Here is a 16,629-nt window from a genome sequence, read left to right on the forward strand (position 1 = left end):
GCAGCGCAGTCGTGGGTCAGCAGAGTGAACAGCAGTGGACTGAGCACACAGCGCTGGGGAGCCCCCGTGCTCAGTGTGATGGTGTTGGAGATGCTGCTCCCGATCCGGACTGACTGAGATCTTCCAGTCAGGAAGTCTAGGATCCAGTTGCAGAGGGAGGTGTTCAGGCCCAGTAGGCTCAGCTTTCCAATCAGTTTCTGAGGGATGAATGAGTTGAATGCTGAACTGAAGTCTATGAACAGCATCCGAATGTATGTGTCTTTTTTGTCCAGGTGGGTTAGGGCCAAGTGGAGGGTGGTGGCAATGGCGTCATCTGTTGAGTGGTTGGGACGGTACGCAAACTGCAGGGGGTCCAGTGAGGGGGGCAGCAGGGTCTTGATAAGCCTCATGACTAACCTCTTGAAACACTTCATGATGCTGGATGTAAGTGCTGAAGACTTCTTCTGCACAGGGACGATAGTGGTGGCCTTGAAGCACGTTAGAATGGTGGTGCTGCTCAGGGAGATGTTGAAGATGTCAGTGAGAACATCTGCTAGCTGGTCTGCGCATCCTCTGAGCACTCTACCAGGGATGTTGTCTGGTCCAGCAGCCTTCCGTGGGTTGACCCTGCACAGGGTTCTTCTCACGTTGGCCACGGAGAGACACAGCACCTGGTCATTTGTAGGAGGGGTGGACTTCCTCGCCACTACATCATTTTTTGCCTCAAACCTGGCGTAGAGGTGGAGAGTGCTCCATGACTTGTCTGATCGGTATCTTGTTTTTATTTAGAGAAACAGCATAGTATCGGGCCTTTCTGGCCCAATGAGCCCATGCTATCCAATTACACCCATGTGGCCAATTAACCCACTAATCCATATGTCTTTGGAGCGAGAAAACCCTGGAGCATTCAGAGAAACCCACATGGTCACATGGAGAACATACAAGGTGGAAATGAGCTTGGACGCAAGCGCTGTACCGTGCATGGACTAGATGGGCTAAAGGGTCTGTTTCTGTATTGCAGTGCTCTTTGATTCTCTGAACAGAGTCGTACAGTCATAGCACAGAAACAGTCCCTTCGGTCAATCTAGTCCATGCCGAACCGTTGTGGGGTATGTTTGGTTTGGAAAGGGAGTGATAGATGTCACTGACCTTGGCTCTGGGAGGTGTAGGAGATGCTGGGACCTCTCACAGTCTCATTTCAGTTCCATCATATCTACCAGGACCTGGTGAGGTCAGTTCAGGAACAGTTATTACCCTTCAACTATCAGCCTTCTAAACCAGCATGGATAACTTCACTCATCTCAACACTAAACTGATTCCACAACCTACGGACCCATTTTCAAAGACTCTGCAACTCATGTTTTCAGTTTTTATTGTTATGATTTGTTTTATATTTTCACAGTTTGTCTTTTTATGTGCACATAGGTAATTTGCCAGTCTTTATGTTGAGTGTTACCAACCTGGAGTCCACAAACCCTTGCTTAAATGTCTGTTATTATGTATATAAACTCCCTGCATTCTTCAATTAGATCCCAGCCTGAATCACACTCCTGGAGATTCGGTATTTTATATATAAACCTCCTGAACCCACAGATTACATCCCAGTATACAACCCACTCCATGGGGATTGTTATTCTATTTATAAACCTTGTGAACTCCTAGATTAGATCCCAGCCTGCAACCTACTCCGGGAGATCTATTATTTTATACATAAACCTCCCAAACACCGTGGATTAGATCCCAGCCTATAACCCATTCTGAGGGAACTGTTATTGTGTATAAACCTCCCGAGCTCCTAGATTAGATTCCAGTCTGTATCCCACTCCTGGGAAAATGTTATATATAAACCCCACAGACCATTCAATTTAATTCCAGGCTGTAATCCACTTTCAGAGATCGTTACTGCAAAACCCTCCATTATGCTCCAGCCTGTAACTGAACAATTCTTGCTACTGAGTGAGTGCAGCGTAGGTTCACAAGGTTAATTCCCGGAATGGCGGGACTGTCATATGTTGAAAGATTGGAGCGACTGGGCTTGTATACACTGGAATTTAGAAGGATGAGAGGGGATCTGATTGAAACATATAAGATTATTAAGGGATTGGACATGCTGGAGGCAGGAAGCATGTTCCCGCTGATGGGTGAGTCCAGAACTAGAGGCCACAGTTTAAGAATACAGGGTAGGCCATTTAGAACAGAGATGCGGAAAAACTTTTTCTCCCAGTGAGTGGTGGATATGTGGAATGCTCTGCCCCAGAAGGCAGTGGAGCCAAGTCTCTGGATGCTTTCAAGAGAGAGTTAAATAGAGCTGTTACAGATGGCGGGGTCAAGGGATATGGGGAGAGGGCAGGAACGGGGTACTGATTGTGTATGATCAGCCATGATCACAGTGAATGGCGGTGCTGGCTAGAAGGGCCGAATTGCCTACTCCTGCACCTACTGTCTATTGTCTATATAACACTACTCTTTAAATACCTTATCAAATCCATGAATTGAAATGTATGTCACCAGTGGCTTTGATATAAATCAGTCACAGTGTTATGGCCAGGATCTGATGGGAGTGTGTCAGCAGTAAATTCTATGCCATCAGCTGTAATAGTGGTAGTATAAAGGATAATTTATACAGGGAATAAAGGTAGTGATAATGACTGCTGAAATAGTCTAAAGGACCATTTCCAGACTTCAGTGATCTACAGGATTGTCTCGGTGTCTGTTATTAGCTCAGGAGTGATTGCGAGGTGTACTGATGGAAGTGTAATATATATCCTGGCAGAGGCCCAGTGGAAGAAAGAACTCATATATACACCCGATGACTTTCCTAATCTCAGGGTATTCCCAAAGCACTTCAAGGCGAATGCCTTTGCTGGTATACCGATGTTGCTCATTAAAAATGCCCACAGAACACCTGGGCAAACTGAGTCCAGAGGAAAGAGGGAGCAAGCATAGAGCACCTGGATAAGTCAAAGCAGTGGAGACATCAATATTATCATCAACGTTGTTATGTTTTATTTGTGGAACTAGTACATTGTAAGATCCCACAAATGATAAGATTAGAAAGAAAAGGTGATCTATTTTTCACATGTGCAAATAAGAAGCACTGGACCCTGAAGTTAAATACGTTGTTTGAACAACACAATCCAAAGACGTGTTGGGGGCAGCTTAAATGGCTCTGGTGCCAACATTGCCTGCCCACCACATACTAACTCTAACTTGTGTGCCTGTGGAACACGGGAGGAAGTCGGAGCAACTAGAGGAAACACAGGCAGTCGGGGGAAGATGTACAAACTCGGTGATGGAAGTGAACCTGGACTGCTGGTGCTGTAATAGCATAAGACTGACTGCTACACTATCGTGCTGCCTTCCATGCAGGCTTCTGTTTGCAAGACGGATCGGGGCTTTGGGAGTCCTGTCACAGAGTTGGGGGTTGTACAGACAGACCCTTCATCTTTCTTGACACTACTATACCTGTCTATACTAATCCTATTTCTCCAGGACTTGTTCAATGTGCTTTATGCCTTGATAGTTTAAGTACATGACCAGATATTTCTTAAATGTTGTGAGAGTCTCTAGTCACCAACCCTTCCCCCCCCCCCCATTGGCCCCATCAGATACTAATAACCTTCTGGGTGAAGAAACAGCTCCTCAAGTCATCTCTAGTCCTCTGCTTCTCATCTGAAAACCACACTCAGTTGCCACTTTATTAGGCACTTCCTGTGTGTTCGTGGTCTTCTGCTGCTGTAGCCCATCTGCTTCAAGGTTTGACGTGTTATGTGTTCAGAGATGCTCTTCTGCACACCACTGTTGTAATATGTGGTTACTTGAGTTACTGTCACTTTCCTGTCAGCCTGAACCAGTCTGGCCATTCTCCTCTGATCTCTTTCATTAACAAGGCATTTTCACCCACAGACCTGCCATTCGCTGGATGTTTTTTGCTTTTCAAACCATTCTCTGTAAGCTCTAGATACCGTTGGTATTTCTAAGATACTCAAACCATCCCGTGTGGCACCAACAATCATTCCACAGTCAAAGTCACGTTTTTTCCTCATTCTGACGTTAGGCCTGAACAACCACTGAACCTTTCGACCATGTTCACATGTTTTTTGTGCATTGAATTGCTGCTGTATGATTGGCTCATTAGATATTTGCATTAATGAGCAAGAGTACAGGTGTATTTAATAAAGTGGTCATTGACTGTATGTTCCCTTGACAACATACCAAGGAATAAAGATTTTTATTAACTATCTTATCTACCCCCTTCATAATTTTATAAACCTTTGTCAGGTCAGCTCTCATCCTCCCTTCCTTAGAAAGCAAGCTCACCAATCCATGCGCTCCTTATCAGTGAAAACCTTCAATCAAGGTAACATCCTGGAGAACGTCAAGTGGAGTCACGTCCTTCCTGTACATGGTGTCCAGGACTCCATTGTAAATTCTCCAACTCCTATAGTGAGATTAGAACTCATGACACCTCATCAATAGTGCAGATGTCTGGCTGGAATTCTCCTGCCCTTCAAGCTGCCTCAGTCTTTCCTCTATGTTCCCTCCTCCTCTCCCTTTCTCTGCACTTACAACTCGCTCCCATGTTAACTTTTATTGAAGGACATTGACTTCTGCCATTAACCCTTTTCTCCAACATATCCCTGTGATAGACCAACCTCCCGGAGTGAGACACTGACCTAGTTGTATCGGTCTGATATGGAAGGACCAATGCCTGAGATGGAGAAGTCTACAGAAAGTGGTGGACCTATCACAGTCCATCACAGGCAAAGCCCTCCCTACCAGTGGTCACATTTACCTGTAGCACTACCACAAGAAAGCAGCATCCATCATCAAGGGCTACACCCCCCACCCCACCACCACCATCTAAACCATACTCTCTTCTCGCTGCTACCATCAGGAAGGAAGCGTAGGATCCTTAGGTCCCACACCACCTGGCTCAGGAACAGTTATCATCAAACATCAGGATCCTGAACCAACATGGATAACTTCACTCACCACTGATCTGAACCTACAAACTCGCTTTTAAGGACTCTTTGCGAATCACATTGTCAGTATTATTTTTATTTGCACAGTTTGTCTTCCATTGCACATTGGTTGTGTGTGGTTTTTCATTGATTCTATTCTACTTCTTTGATCTACTGTGAATTCTGGTAAGAAAATGAATCTCAAGGTGGTATATGATGACATAGTTGTACTTTGATAACAGATTTACCTTGAACTTTGAACATTGAACTTTTGTATGACCTATGATCTATTTGGACAGCACACCAATGTAAGCTTTTCACTTTATCTCGGTCCCTGTGACAATAGTAAGCCAATTACTGATTATTTGACAAGGAGTCTATATTACAGTGGTGCCCTTACCAATGACAATTACAGTATGGTATCTTTACTCGTGTAGAGTGTAAAGCTATCATAGGTTGAGGTACAGATCAGCTGTGGAGCTGCCTTCAGGGTGGAGGGCTAAACTGGTGTCTCACCTGATAGGGCGAGCCGAAACAACAAACATCAATTGGTCAGCTAACAGCCAATTCCAGGCTGACTTTCACTAATTCATGATTGTTCCAATCAATGTTTTGACTGTCCTTGGGTAAACCATTTAAACAGTCAAGCTCTGGGATCTGCAGTTGAGCTTTGAGTTTGAGATTTTGTAGTTGTGAGGTTTTACTGAATGAAGGAGTATTCTGGATTCAAGCTTTGTTCTGTCTCCTGGCATCAGGTCTTATCAGTAGTTATAGGTGAGCGAACACAGCAAATTGGCTGTGACGTGCTGGCAATTTCAGCAGAAGACTTGCGCACAATTCTGCAACGGTACCAAGCTCAATTTGAGGTGGCCCAGCTGAAGTTAATCAAAACCTTAACCAGCAGGTTATCAGTTGGTGTCAAACACTGAACAGAACTCACATGAGTCAGTTGTTGCATCCATTACCAACTTTCGCTTCGATGCTGCTTCGGGAGTCACGTTTGACTCATGGTTTAAATATTATGAAGATATATCGGTCCTGAGGAAGGGTCTTGGCCCAGAAACGTTGAGTGTTTACTCTTCTCTGTGGATGCTGCCTGACCTGCTGAGTTCCTCCAGCACTCTGTGTGTGTTATTCCAGGTTGAGTTCGCCAGTAAAGATGACCCGCAGAAGAAACGTATTTTGCTTGAAAAATTGGCTACTGCTGAACATGAGTATTATTTTGACTTCATTCTGCCTAAGAACCCATGTGACCTATTTTTTGATGAAACTGTGTGACAGCTAACAAGGACTTTTGGAGAGCAGTCATCTCTCCTCAGTGGTCACTACTCAAGCCTAAAACTTATTAAATAAACATGGCGCCAATGATTTAATCACAAATACTGGTGTCGTCAATTGTGAATGTGAAAAGTTCAAACTAGGTAACATAACTGAATCACAGTCCAAATATCTGATTATTATTTGCAGACTTCGGACACCTGGCAATGCAGACGTTCATAAACGGCTCCTAGCCAGATGGCAGCAAGACTCTAATATGACTGTACAAGCTGTCATTCAATAACCATGTCAATGCAATTTCCAATGGCCCAGACATCAACATTCAGCAGGTCTCCAAGTGGCCAAACACAGCTTGTTGGAACTGTGGTGTGTAGCGTTATGCAAGAAACTGCCAATACAAAAAACACATTTACAGCAAATGCCAACACCATGGTCACAAAGAGGGCCTTCACTGTCTTCTAGGCCAGTGAAACTCAAGGACAAGATGTTTCAAAAGGCATCAAAACTTACAAGGAATTAAATGGTCATGTTCAAGATTGATACAAAACACAAAATGCTAGCAGAACTCAACAGGCCAGACAGCATCTATGGGAGGAGGTAGTGACGACGTTTCCGGCCGAAACCCTTCAAAATTGACTTTGCTCTCCCCAGGAGACAGTATGCCAAAGTATTTATCAACAATCAGTTGGTCAAGTTACAACTTGATAGGGCAACGGACATTGCATCATCTCCAAATGCACATGGCAGGCACCTGGGTCCCCACCAATCAAATCAACTCATCTCTCCACCTGCAAAATTTGTTAACTTAGCAACAACAGTACAATGCAATACATATAGAAAGAAAAAAATGAATAAATCAATTACACTAAGTATATATATGTATATTAAATAGTTAAATGAAAATTGTGGAAAAACAGAACTAATATACATTAAAAAAGTGAGGTAGTCATGGATTCAATGTCAACTTAGGAATTGGATGGGAGAGGGGAAGAAGTTGTTCCTGAATTGCTGAGTGTGTGTACGGAGGCTAGTCCCCGAGAAGGAGCTGATTAATTTTACATCTTTTTGTAGCTGCTTTTGGTCCGGAGTAGCCCTTCCCCCACCCCACACCAGACAGTGATGCAGCCTGTCAAAATGCTCTCCATAGTATGTCTATATAAGTTTTTGAGTGTTGTAGGTGACAAACCAAATCTCTTCAAACTCCTAATGAAGTATAGCTGCTGCCTTGTCTCCTTTGTAGCTCCAGTGATAAATTGGGTCCAGGTTAGATCCTTAGAGATGTTGACACCCAGGAGCTTAAAATTGCTCACTGTCTCCACTTTTGATCCCTCTATGAAGATTGGTATGTGTTTCCTCATCTTACCCTTCCTGAAGTCCACAATCAGCTCTTTCAGCTTACTGACGTTGAGTGCAAGGTTGTTGCTGTGACACCACTCAAGTAGCTGGTATATCTCACTCCAGTTTGTCTTCTTGTCACCATTTGACATCCTACCAACAATGGTTGTATCATCAGCAAATTTTTAGAGGGCATTTGAGCTATGCCTGGCCAAAAAGTCATGGGTATAGAGGGAGTAGAGCCGTAGGCAAAGCACACATCCCTGAGGTGTACCAGTATTGATTGTGAGCAAGAAGGAGATATTATCACCAATCAACACAGACTGTGGTCTTCCAGTTAGGAAGTCAATTACAGAGGGAAGTACAGAGGCCCAGGTTCTATTCTACCGATCAGGACTGTGGGAATAATAGTGTTAAACGCTGAGCTATAGTCAACAAACAGCATCCTGACATAGGTGTTTGTATTGTCCAGGTGTTCTGAGGTCGTGTGAAGAGCCATTGAGATTGAGTCTGCCATAGACCTCTTGTGCCAATAGGTAAACTACAGTGGGTCTAGGTCCTTGCTGAGGCAGGAGTTCATTCTATCCATGACCAACCTCTGAAAGCATTTCATCACTGTAGATGTGAGCTTCTCCCTATTACAACACATCAGGGGCTGTTTTCCTTCCTCCGTCTGCCTTTTGGATTAAAGGGGGCTCCTATTTTCCAATAGCTTATGGACACCACTCTGAGTGGTATTGATGGTGTGACCGATTATCTCGACAACATCCTTGTGATGGGCACTGATCAGAAAGAGCAATGCAAGTGCCTGCACCATGCTTTGATCAAACTACGGGACTTTGGGCAGTAGGATGTAGCCTCCCGATGTCTACAATTAAGTATCTGGGATTTATCATCATGGATGAGTATAATTGTCACTCAGATCCCGAAAACATCACTGCTGTTTTAAAGATGCCTCCACCATCAGATGGCAGCACTTTACGATCATTTTGGGTATAATCAATCATTATTCGGCATTTCTCCCAGCAAGGTACAGGCTGAGGAAGCCACTCAAAATTCAAAGGTTCATGATCAAAGTTTGTATGCAGAATACAACTCTGAGGTTCGTCTTCTCCAGAAAACCATGGAAGTCGCTGAAGAAAAACATTAAACCCACTCCCCCCTCAAAGAAAAGGCAACACCATCATCAGCCCCCAACAGGCCCCTCCCTGGCCCAAGAAGAACTAACAAAGTACACCACACAGCAACAAGAACATCAACCACTGAACCCCAACCCCCGCACAAAAAAACTAACAGATTTGCCAAATGGCAACAAGAAAGAACAGCTGAAAACACAGAATATAAAAATACAAAATGCCTTGCTCAACAAGGGTGCTATTTAGAATGGTCCAATAATGGAAGGGGGTTTTTGATCAGGTGGAGAATATTCTGTCATCCAACCTTCCCTTAACCCATTTCAACCCAGAGGTGCCAATCGTTCTCACAACTGTTGGGTGGGAGATGTCATATCCCATATCTGCCCTGATGGTTCTGATAAAGCTGTCGTACGTGCATTGAGATCACTGACTGCAGCCAAAAGGGACTATGGGCAAATTGAAAAGGAGGCTTGGGAATCACCTTTGCTATGAAGAAATTCCACAAGATGCTTTAAGGCGGATGCTTCACTCACTCACTGATCACAAACCACTGTTGTCCAACTTCGGCTCTAAGAAAGGCATCTAGGTGTGCACAGCTAACCATCTACCAAGATGAGCAATGATATTATTAGCCTACGATTTTGAAATCAAGTATACACCAACCCATGAACTGGACAGGCAGATGCCCCCTCCAAACCTACAAATCAGCAGGTTACTGAAAATGAAGACACAGTCATGGCTGCAGTTTCAGTGGACTCTAAAGTCCACTGGGTTGTATGGGATGCTGCTGAATGTCTTCTGGTCACGGTCGACAAGATCAGGGCAGAAACGACTGCAGAACCTCTTCTTCATCATACCTCCAGATACCTCGCTGACAGATGGCCAGTCAAAGCTGAGGAAGATGTCGAATCCTTTTACCAATGTCATACATCAAACTCAATTGCAGACTTCTGCCTAATGTTTGGAAACAGAATAGTGTATGTGGAATCACTTTGACCAAAAGTACTGAAACCATTCCACCATAGTCCTCTAGGCATCAACTGAATGAAAACCTTGGCAAGTAGCTTTGTATACTGGCAGGGCATTGGCAAAGACATCAGATTCATATGCAAGCAGTGTACACAGTGCTCTATGGCAAAGAATTCAGTTAGAGCCAATCCACAACCATGGCCACAGGCTGAGAGACCTGGGAGTTGAGTACATATTCACTTTGCTGGTCCAAGCAATATGTGTACCTGACTTGTTCTGGTTGACATCTATTCCAAATGGTCAGAAATATTATTTACAAAGTCAACAATGACAGAAGCTCCCATTCAACAGCTGCTGCAGATCTTGAGCCGCTTTGGGTTGCCAGAAATGTTTGTTTCTGACAGTGGCACTCAATTCAGTTCACAGGAGTTTGCTGCATTCTGTTAGAACAGTGGAATTATCCACATCTACTCACCTCCATATCATCCACAGTGCAGCGGCTAAGTGGAGAGTTTGTGGATACCTTCAAACGGTCGCTTCTGAAATCAAGAGGGAGAAAAGCATCGGCCGAGGTTCACAACATGTTTCTGCTAACATAGCTAATTACTCTGCATCCAGGTCTGGAGGAGAAGACACCAACTAGCATTTTTGAAAAGAAAACTGCGCATAGCATTGTATGCAATGCTGCCACAGCATCTAACGTCCAAGACAGCAGATGGTTAGCTGCACAAAGGCAGCCATAAAGACCATGGACGACGGGTGAAGTCATTGAAGTAGTGTGGGTTAGAGAGTATCACAATGCGTAAGACCACTGAGACCAGGTCAGATTGTCAACTGTGCGGGGAAAGTGCTCTATGAAGTTATCATAGATGGACATCGCTGGCATCACCACATTAATCAGTTGTGACTACTAGTTCCCGAAGGCACGAGTTCATCGGATGGTTCACCAAACACAGAGCTGGACCTTCATCTCCTCCTGGATGAGTTCAATTTATCCTGACCAATGCATCTACCAGCACCAGCATGGTCACAAGCAACATCGCAACAGCAAAGTGACAGCCTGCAACCAGTAAGAAAGACTAATCGCCAGCATAAGCTGGTTGTTCTGAACCAAATCAACCCTCAGTTCAAGTCTTAAAGAGAGAGGTTTACAGTGAGCTGAAACATCCAACGTCTATTGCTCAGCTGACAAACAGTCCCAGCATGACTTTCACGAACTGATCACTGTTCCAATTAATGACTTGAATGTTCTTGGGTAAATCATTTAAATAGTCAGGCTTTGGGATGGACAGTTTGTAGCTGCATGGTTTTACTGAATAAAGGACTATTTTGAGTTTTGGCTTTGTCCTATCTCCTGGCTTTGGGGCTCATCAGTAGTTATAGGTGAGCAAACATAACATCCTCTTTCCTACATACAAATACGCATTTATCTCAAATTGTTGACCTCCTTAAGTATGAAAGATTACCTTTATTTGTCACTAGTACATCAAAATATACAGTGAAATGTGTTGTCCACATCAATGACCAACACAGTTGAGGGTTGTGCTGGGGTCAGCCTCCAAGCATTGCCATGCTTCTGGTGCCAATATTGCATGTTCACAACTTACAAACCCTTACGAACTCCTGCATTTTTGGAATGTGGGAGAACACTAGAGCACCCGAAGGAAACATGTGCAGTCATGGGAGAATGGATAAGTTCCTTACTGACAGCAGTCAGAATTGAACCGCGATTGCTATAAAATGTGGCACGAAGCACTACGCTACCGTGCCACCTGCTGTGAAATAGACAGCAGTCTCAGCAAAGATCCTTTCTCAGAAAGACACGGAGAGCTGAGGTGGGGCAAGGGTGAATTGGGTTTAGAGGGACAAGCCATGGTGTTACTCTGGATTTCCAGCATCTGCAGAATCTCTTGTGTTTATATTGTGGAAGGGTTAAGTGGCCTTCTGGTCCCATCTTCCCCTTCCCGACATGCTTAAACACAACCACATTTCTCAAACCTCACACCTTCTCAATGGATGAACCTCAAAGTAAGATCTTCAATATGATCATCTTCTGGCTCCTAAACCATCCACACTCAATTCCTCTAAATGATTGCATTCACTCTTGGTCATGTGTCCATGACCTAGAACATGAACCTAGGTCAAGTCTCCTCAGATACCCTGAGACTTCGGTGTCCTGCGGGGTAATTAAAAACTCTCACAGATAGAGCAATCTCCCATTAAGTGCTTTGCCTGGCGTACAGAGCCTCGCTTGCCTTCCGCTTGGTTATTGTATTCGATGTCACCATGTCCAACCACACCACCTCACAACAACAGGCAACTATGAATCGGACAGAATATTGAGACTTTACTGATATCAACAGCACCTGGGCCCTGGAGTCCAAATTAACCATGGGTGGAAGATGGCCATTCAGCCCATTGAGTCCATGCTGGCATCTATTAAAGCCATCCCAGCAGCAGCATTACTCACACTTTCCAATAGCCCTCTCTCATTTGCCAATCCAGGTATCTCTGAAACCCAGTGAGGTTTGGATCCAGATCTTGTCTTTGGGCGTCAAGCTTTGGTGGGTGCACTTGCTGCTTGTCAGGAGAACCTGACATCACTGAGTGCTGGGGGGTCGGAGGGAGCAATGCTCTGCCATTTATAACCTCACTTAGCTCTGTATTTGGAGCAGGGGCATCCCTCATGACCCTCCACAACGGGTTGAGAGGTCAAAGAGCAACAGAAGTCTGAGAGAAAGAGAAAGAGAGGACAGGATCTCACCCGGCGTACCTCGTAGAGCCTCTGAATCCAGCGTCTCGCCCAGCTGCTGAAGGAGCTTGGCCCTGGCCGCGTTCTTCTTGTGCTTCTTGCCCTCGTAGTGCTGCTGAGCCATCATCGGGTTGTTGAACCACGAGCTGCAGAGGCGGCAGAACTTGCCCGAGTCACCGTTATCTGTGACGGAACCCAGGCTGGGCAAGATGGGCATCTCAGGAGGCAGGGGCTCAGGAGGGACCTCTGGGATATAAAATAATAATTACAGGGTAAACATCGTATCTAAGGAAAGGAAAGATTTACTGAGTTTAGGGAGCACAAGAATAGACCAATGGGCCCAAATATTTTGTGCCGGTTTTTACATAGAGAAGAGTGTTGGAAGACCCAAACCCTCAAACCTACACCAAGTACGTGGTTTACAGAGCAGCAGAGCTCTCTTCTCCCCACATAATACATTGGACTACCTGCAGGAGGCACTCTAGAAGTGCAAAATCTTCAAAACCTACTGAAAGTGAACCAATGTCAGTGTCCACAGTTCAAAGGCTTCAGGTTCACTTATTGGATGATCTGTCCTGGGCTCAGCACACAAACGTTATAATTTTTTAGGAGGCTAACGAGGTTTGACTTGTCACTGAACGCTCTTATACTACACTGTAGAAAGTGTCCTGACTGGTTGCAACAGTGTCTGGAACAACAGTTCAAAGGAGCAGGAACTTATTTATTAATTTATTGAGATATGGCGTGGAATAGGCCCTTGTGGTCCTTCGAGTCGTGCTGCCCAGCAATCTCCCAATTTAATCCTAGTCTAATCACAGGACAATTTATAATGACCAATTAACCCAACATAGTCTTTGGACTATGGGTGGAAACCGGAGCACCCGGAGGAAACCCACGTGGTCATGGGGAGGACGTACAAACTCCTTACAGGCAGCAGTGAGAATTGACTCCGGGTCACCTGCACTGCAGAGCATTGTGCTAACTATTAGGCTACCAATGCCGCAGAGAGCAGTGGACTCTCAGCCCAAAACATCAGGGGTACGTCCCTCCCCACCATCAGCAGTATCTGCAGGAGCTACTACCTCAAGAAGGCAACATTATTCAGAATCAAAGATCCCCAACATATGGGCCATGCTAAATTCTCGCAGCTACCATCAGGCAGGAGGTACGGAAGTGAGGAGACCCACACCTCCAGGTTCAAAAACAGCTACTTCCCTTCATCCAACCAGCAAGACTTCAATGCCAACATTGGGACCACTTACAATGGACTTCATTTGTGTTGTTCTAAATGTGTTCTTGTATAATTTTGTAAGATTTGTGCTCAATATATATTATTCTTGTGAATGCTGCTTATAGGATGCTGTGATGCTATTGCATACATGCAAGTTTTTCATTGCATTTGTACGTACAGGCATGTGTGCAGAGCACAATAAACCTGGCTTTCACTTTGATTGACTCAACCAGCTCTGGTGAGCAGGCCAGATCATGCCCATACACCAGATCTCTGAATGATGTGTCCACCTTATAGATCCACTGTGGTAGATCAGTGGGAGGGAGGATTACAAAGGGAGACCTCAAGGGTGTTCACAAACCTTCCACCAAGAAAACATGGTCATAGAGCACTACAGCACAGAAGCACATCCTTTGTCCCACATGAAAAGGGTGGGAATGGAGGGATATGTATTGTGTGTAGGCAGAAGGGACTAACATGGCTACCACAGGCATTGTAGGCTGAATGGGGCTGCTGCTGTAACGTTTTGTTTAATGTACTATATTCCAAGCCAGCATACACTCAGTGACCTGCTTGTTAATGCAGATATCAAATCAGCTACCTCAATGCATAAAAGCATGCTGAGCTGATGTGGTCAAGAAGTTCAGACTAAATGTCAGAATGGGGAAGAAATGTGACTTGACCATGCAAAAACTGTTAGTGGGTTGCAGAAACTGCTGATCTCCTGGGATTTCATCCACATCAGTCTTTAGAGCTTACAGAGAATGGTGTGAAAAATGAGAAAAAAAACATGCAGTGGATGAAAACACCTTGTCAATGAGAGAGGTAAGAGGAGTATGGCCAGAATGGTTCAAGCTGACAGGAAGGCGTTAGCAACTCAAATAACTATGTGTGTAACAGTGGTGTGCAGAAGAATTACACATAATGCAGGCTATGTGGTACACACACATGTTGAGCCTTGAAGTGGAGGATTTACACCAGCAGAAGACCACACTGGGTTCCATTCTTGTACCTAATAAAGTGGCCACTGACTGTATATTCTACGCCTTTAAGAAATCAAAAAGTGAACCATTAACTGCTTGTGAGACATTTAATCAGAAATCTGTAATATAATTTTGGAACATTGTAATTAACATGCCCTTAATAATCCAATGGGTGGCTACACCACTAGAATTCGTTTTGATTTCCCACAGGTCGGTCCACGCATCAGTTTGATTATTAGGAATGATGTTTTTCTAATTTAAAGTGGTCCTTGGGCAAATGAACCTGCTGTGCACTGACGCAGAGTGCTTGCAAATACAAGGCTGTGCCTTCAAATTAGATTTCACATTGTGACCATAGAGGGTCATTGATATGAGGAGAGAGTGAATAGGCTGTGTTTATATTCACCAGGAGATGGAAGGTGACCTTATAGAGATTTACAAAATCGTAAGAGGTATGGATAGCGGACAGCACAGCTCAGGGACAGGTCCTTTGTCTACACCAAGCACAACAAATTAAAGTAACACACACAAAATGCTGAAGGAACTCAGCCGGTCAGGCAGCATCTATGGAGAGGTATAAAGATTCGATGTTTTCAGGCCAAGACCCTTCATCAGGACCTTTCGGCCTGAAACATTGACTCTTTATTCCTCTCTATAGATGCTACCTGATTTGCTGAGTTCCTCTAGTACTCTGTGCGTGATTCTCTGGATTTCCAGCATCTGCAGAATCACTTGTGTTTAAAATTAAACTAAATCCCTTTTGTATCCTCATTATCCATATTCCCTGCATCTTCATGTTTCTAACAGCCACTTAAACACCACTTACTTCTCCCTGAGCCACCATCCACCACTCTCTGTGTAAAAAGCTTGTCCTGCACATCTCCTTTAAGCTTTCCCCTTGCACCTTAAATACACGTCCTCTAGAATGTGACATTTCAACTGCGGGTTAAAGACTCTGACCCTCTGCGTGATCTATGTCTTTCCTTACTTTATAAACTTAGACAATAAGAGAAGTTTGGCTAAGTACTTGGATGGGAGTGGTATGGAGGGTAATGGTCCAGGTGCAGGTCGATGGGAGTAGGCAGTATAACAGTCTGGCATGGACCAGATGGGCCAAAAGGCCTGTTTCTGTGCTATAGTTATGGAAGCTGCAGCAAGTGAAGGGCTAACATGGTGACAGAGTGCAGACTCTGTACATTCTCAAGCTGAGTGAAACCTTTGAGAGCTGGTCTTCCCTTTATACAGCTTTTCTGAGTGTGGAAACACCATGTTAAACTGAGGGAGACAGTGTGCAGACATCTCACAGTCATCCAGGCTGAACATGGCCCTTGAAAACCCAATTCTCCATTCGACAGCCTTTCTGCTCAAGCCTGGGAACCAGGATCACCCAGCTTTCCAAGACAAGATAAATGTGTAAACGAAGGTTTCTAGACCAACACCTACTATCGAACAGTTACTTTACTAATTCTCAAATATCATTGACCTTTAACACATTGATTTAATTGGTTATTGACACCTGAAATATATATTATGATTGATACTTAAATATGCAAATGTTGGGATTCAGACGTGCACTAAGTTTCTATTGGATCAATAATTGTATCCAATGACTCAATCTCTGTATAAAGATGACTTTTCGTTGTTCAGACTTCAGAACAATTTGTGTACGGAGGGCCAGGCTGCTCTCCTTGTGCATAAATATATGAAGTGTAATTGAGGAACAATTGCAAATTCTCCGAGTCCTGCTAATCGGCTGGCATAGTGTTCCATAACTTTATACCTCTGACATAAGAGTAGAATTAGGCCATTCAGCCCATCAAATGTGCTCTGGTGTTCAATCATGCTCACTTACTTTCCCTCTCAACCCATTCTCCTGCCTTCTCCCCGTAACCTATGACACACTTACTAATCAATAACCTCGCAACCTCCGCTTTAAATATACCCGATTGCTTGGCCTCCACAGCCATCTGTGGCAATTAATTTCACAGATTCATCACCCTCT

General features: G+C 44.3%; 1 protein-coding gene across 1 annotated transcript in view; it reads right to left on the minus strand.

The window, feature by feature from the left end:
• The window catches only part of zgc:171482 (zinc finger protein), a 255,617-nt gene that overhangs the window by 132,341 nt on the left and 106,647 nt on the right, over positions 1 to 16,629 (minus strand). The window contains exon 5 of the mRNA XM_059948095.1: positions 12,435 to 12,659. Within this exon, the coding sequence (XP_059804078.1) occupies positions 12,435 to 12,659 (225 nt within the window). The remainder of the gene's footprint in view (positions 1 to 12,434; positions 12,660 to 16,629) is intronic.

The sequence above is a fragment of the Hypanus sabinus genome, chromosome 22 (assembly GCF_030144855.1).
Source record: "Hypanus sabinus isolate sHypSab1 chromosome 22, sHypSab1.hap1, whole genome shotgun sequence".
NCBI lineage: Eukaryota > Metazoa > Chordata > Chondrichthyes > Myliobatiformes > Dasyatidae > Hypanus > Hypanus sabinus.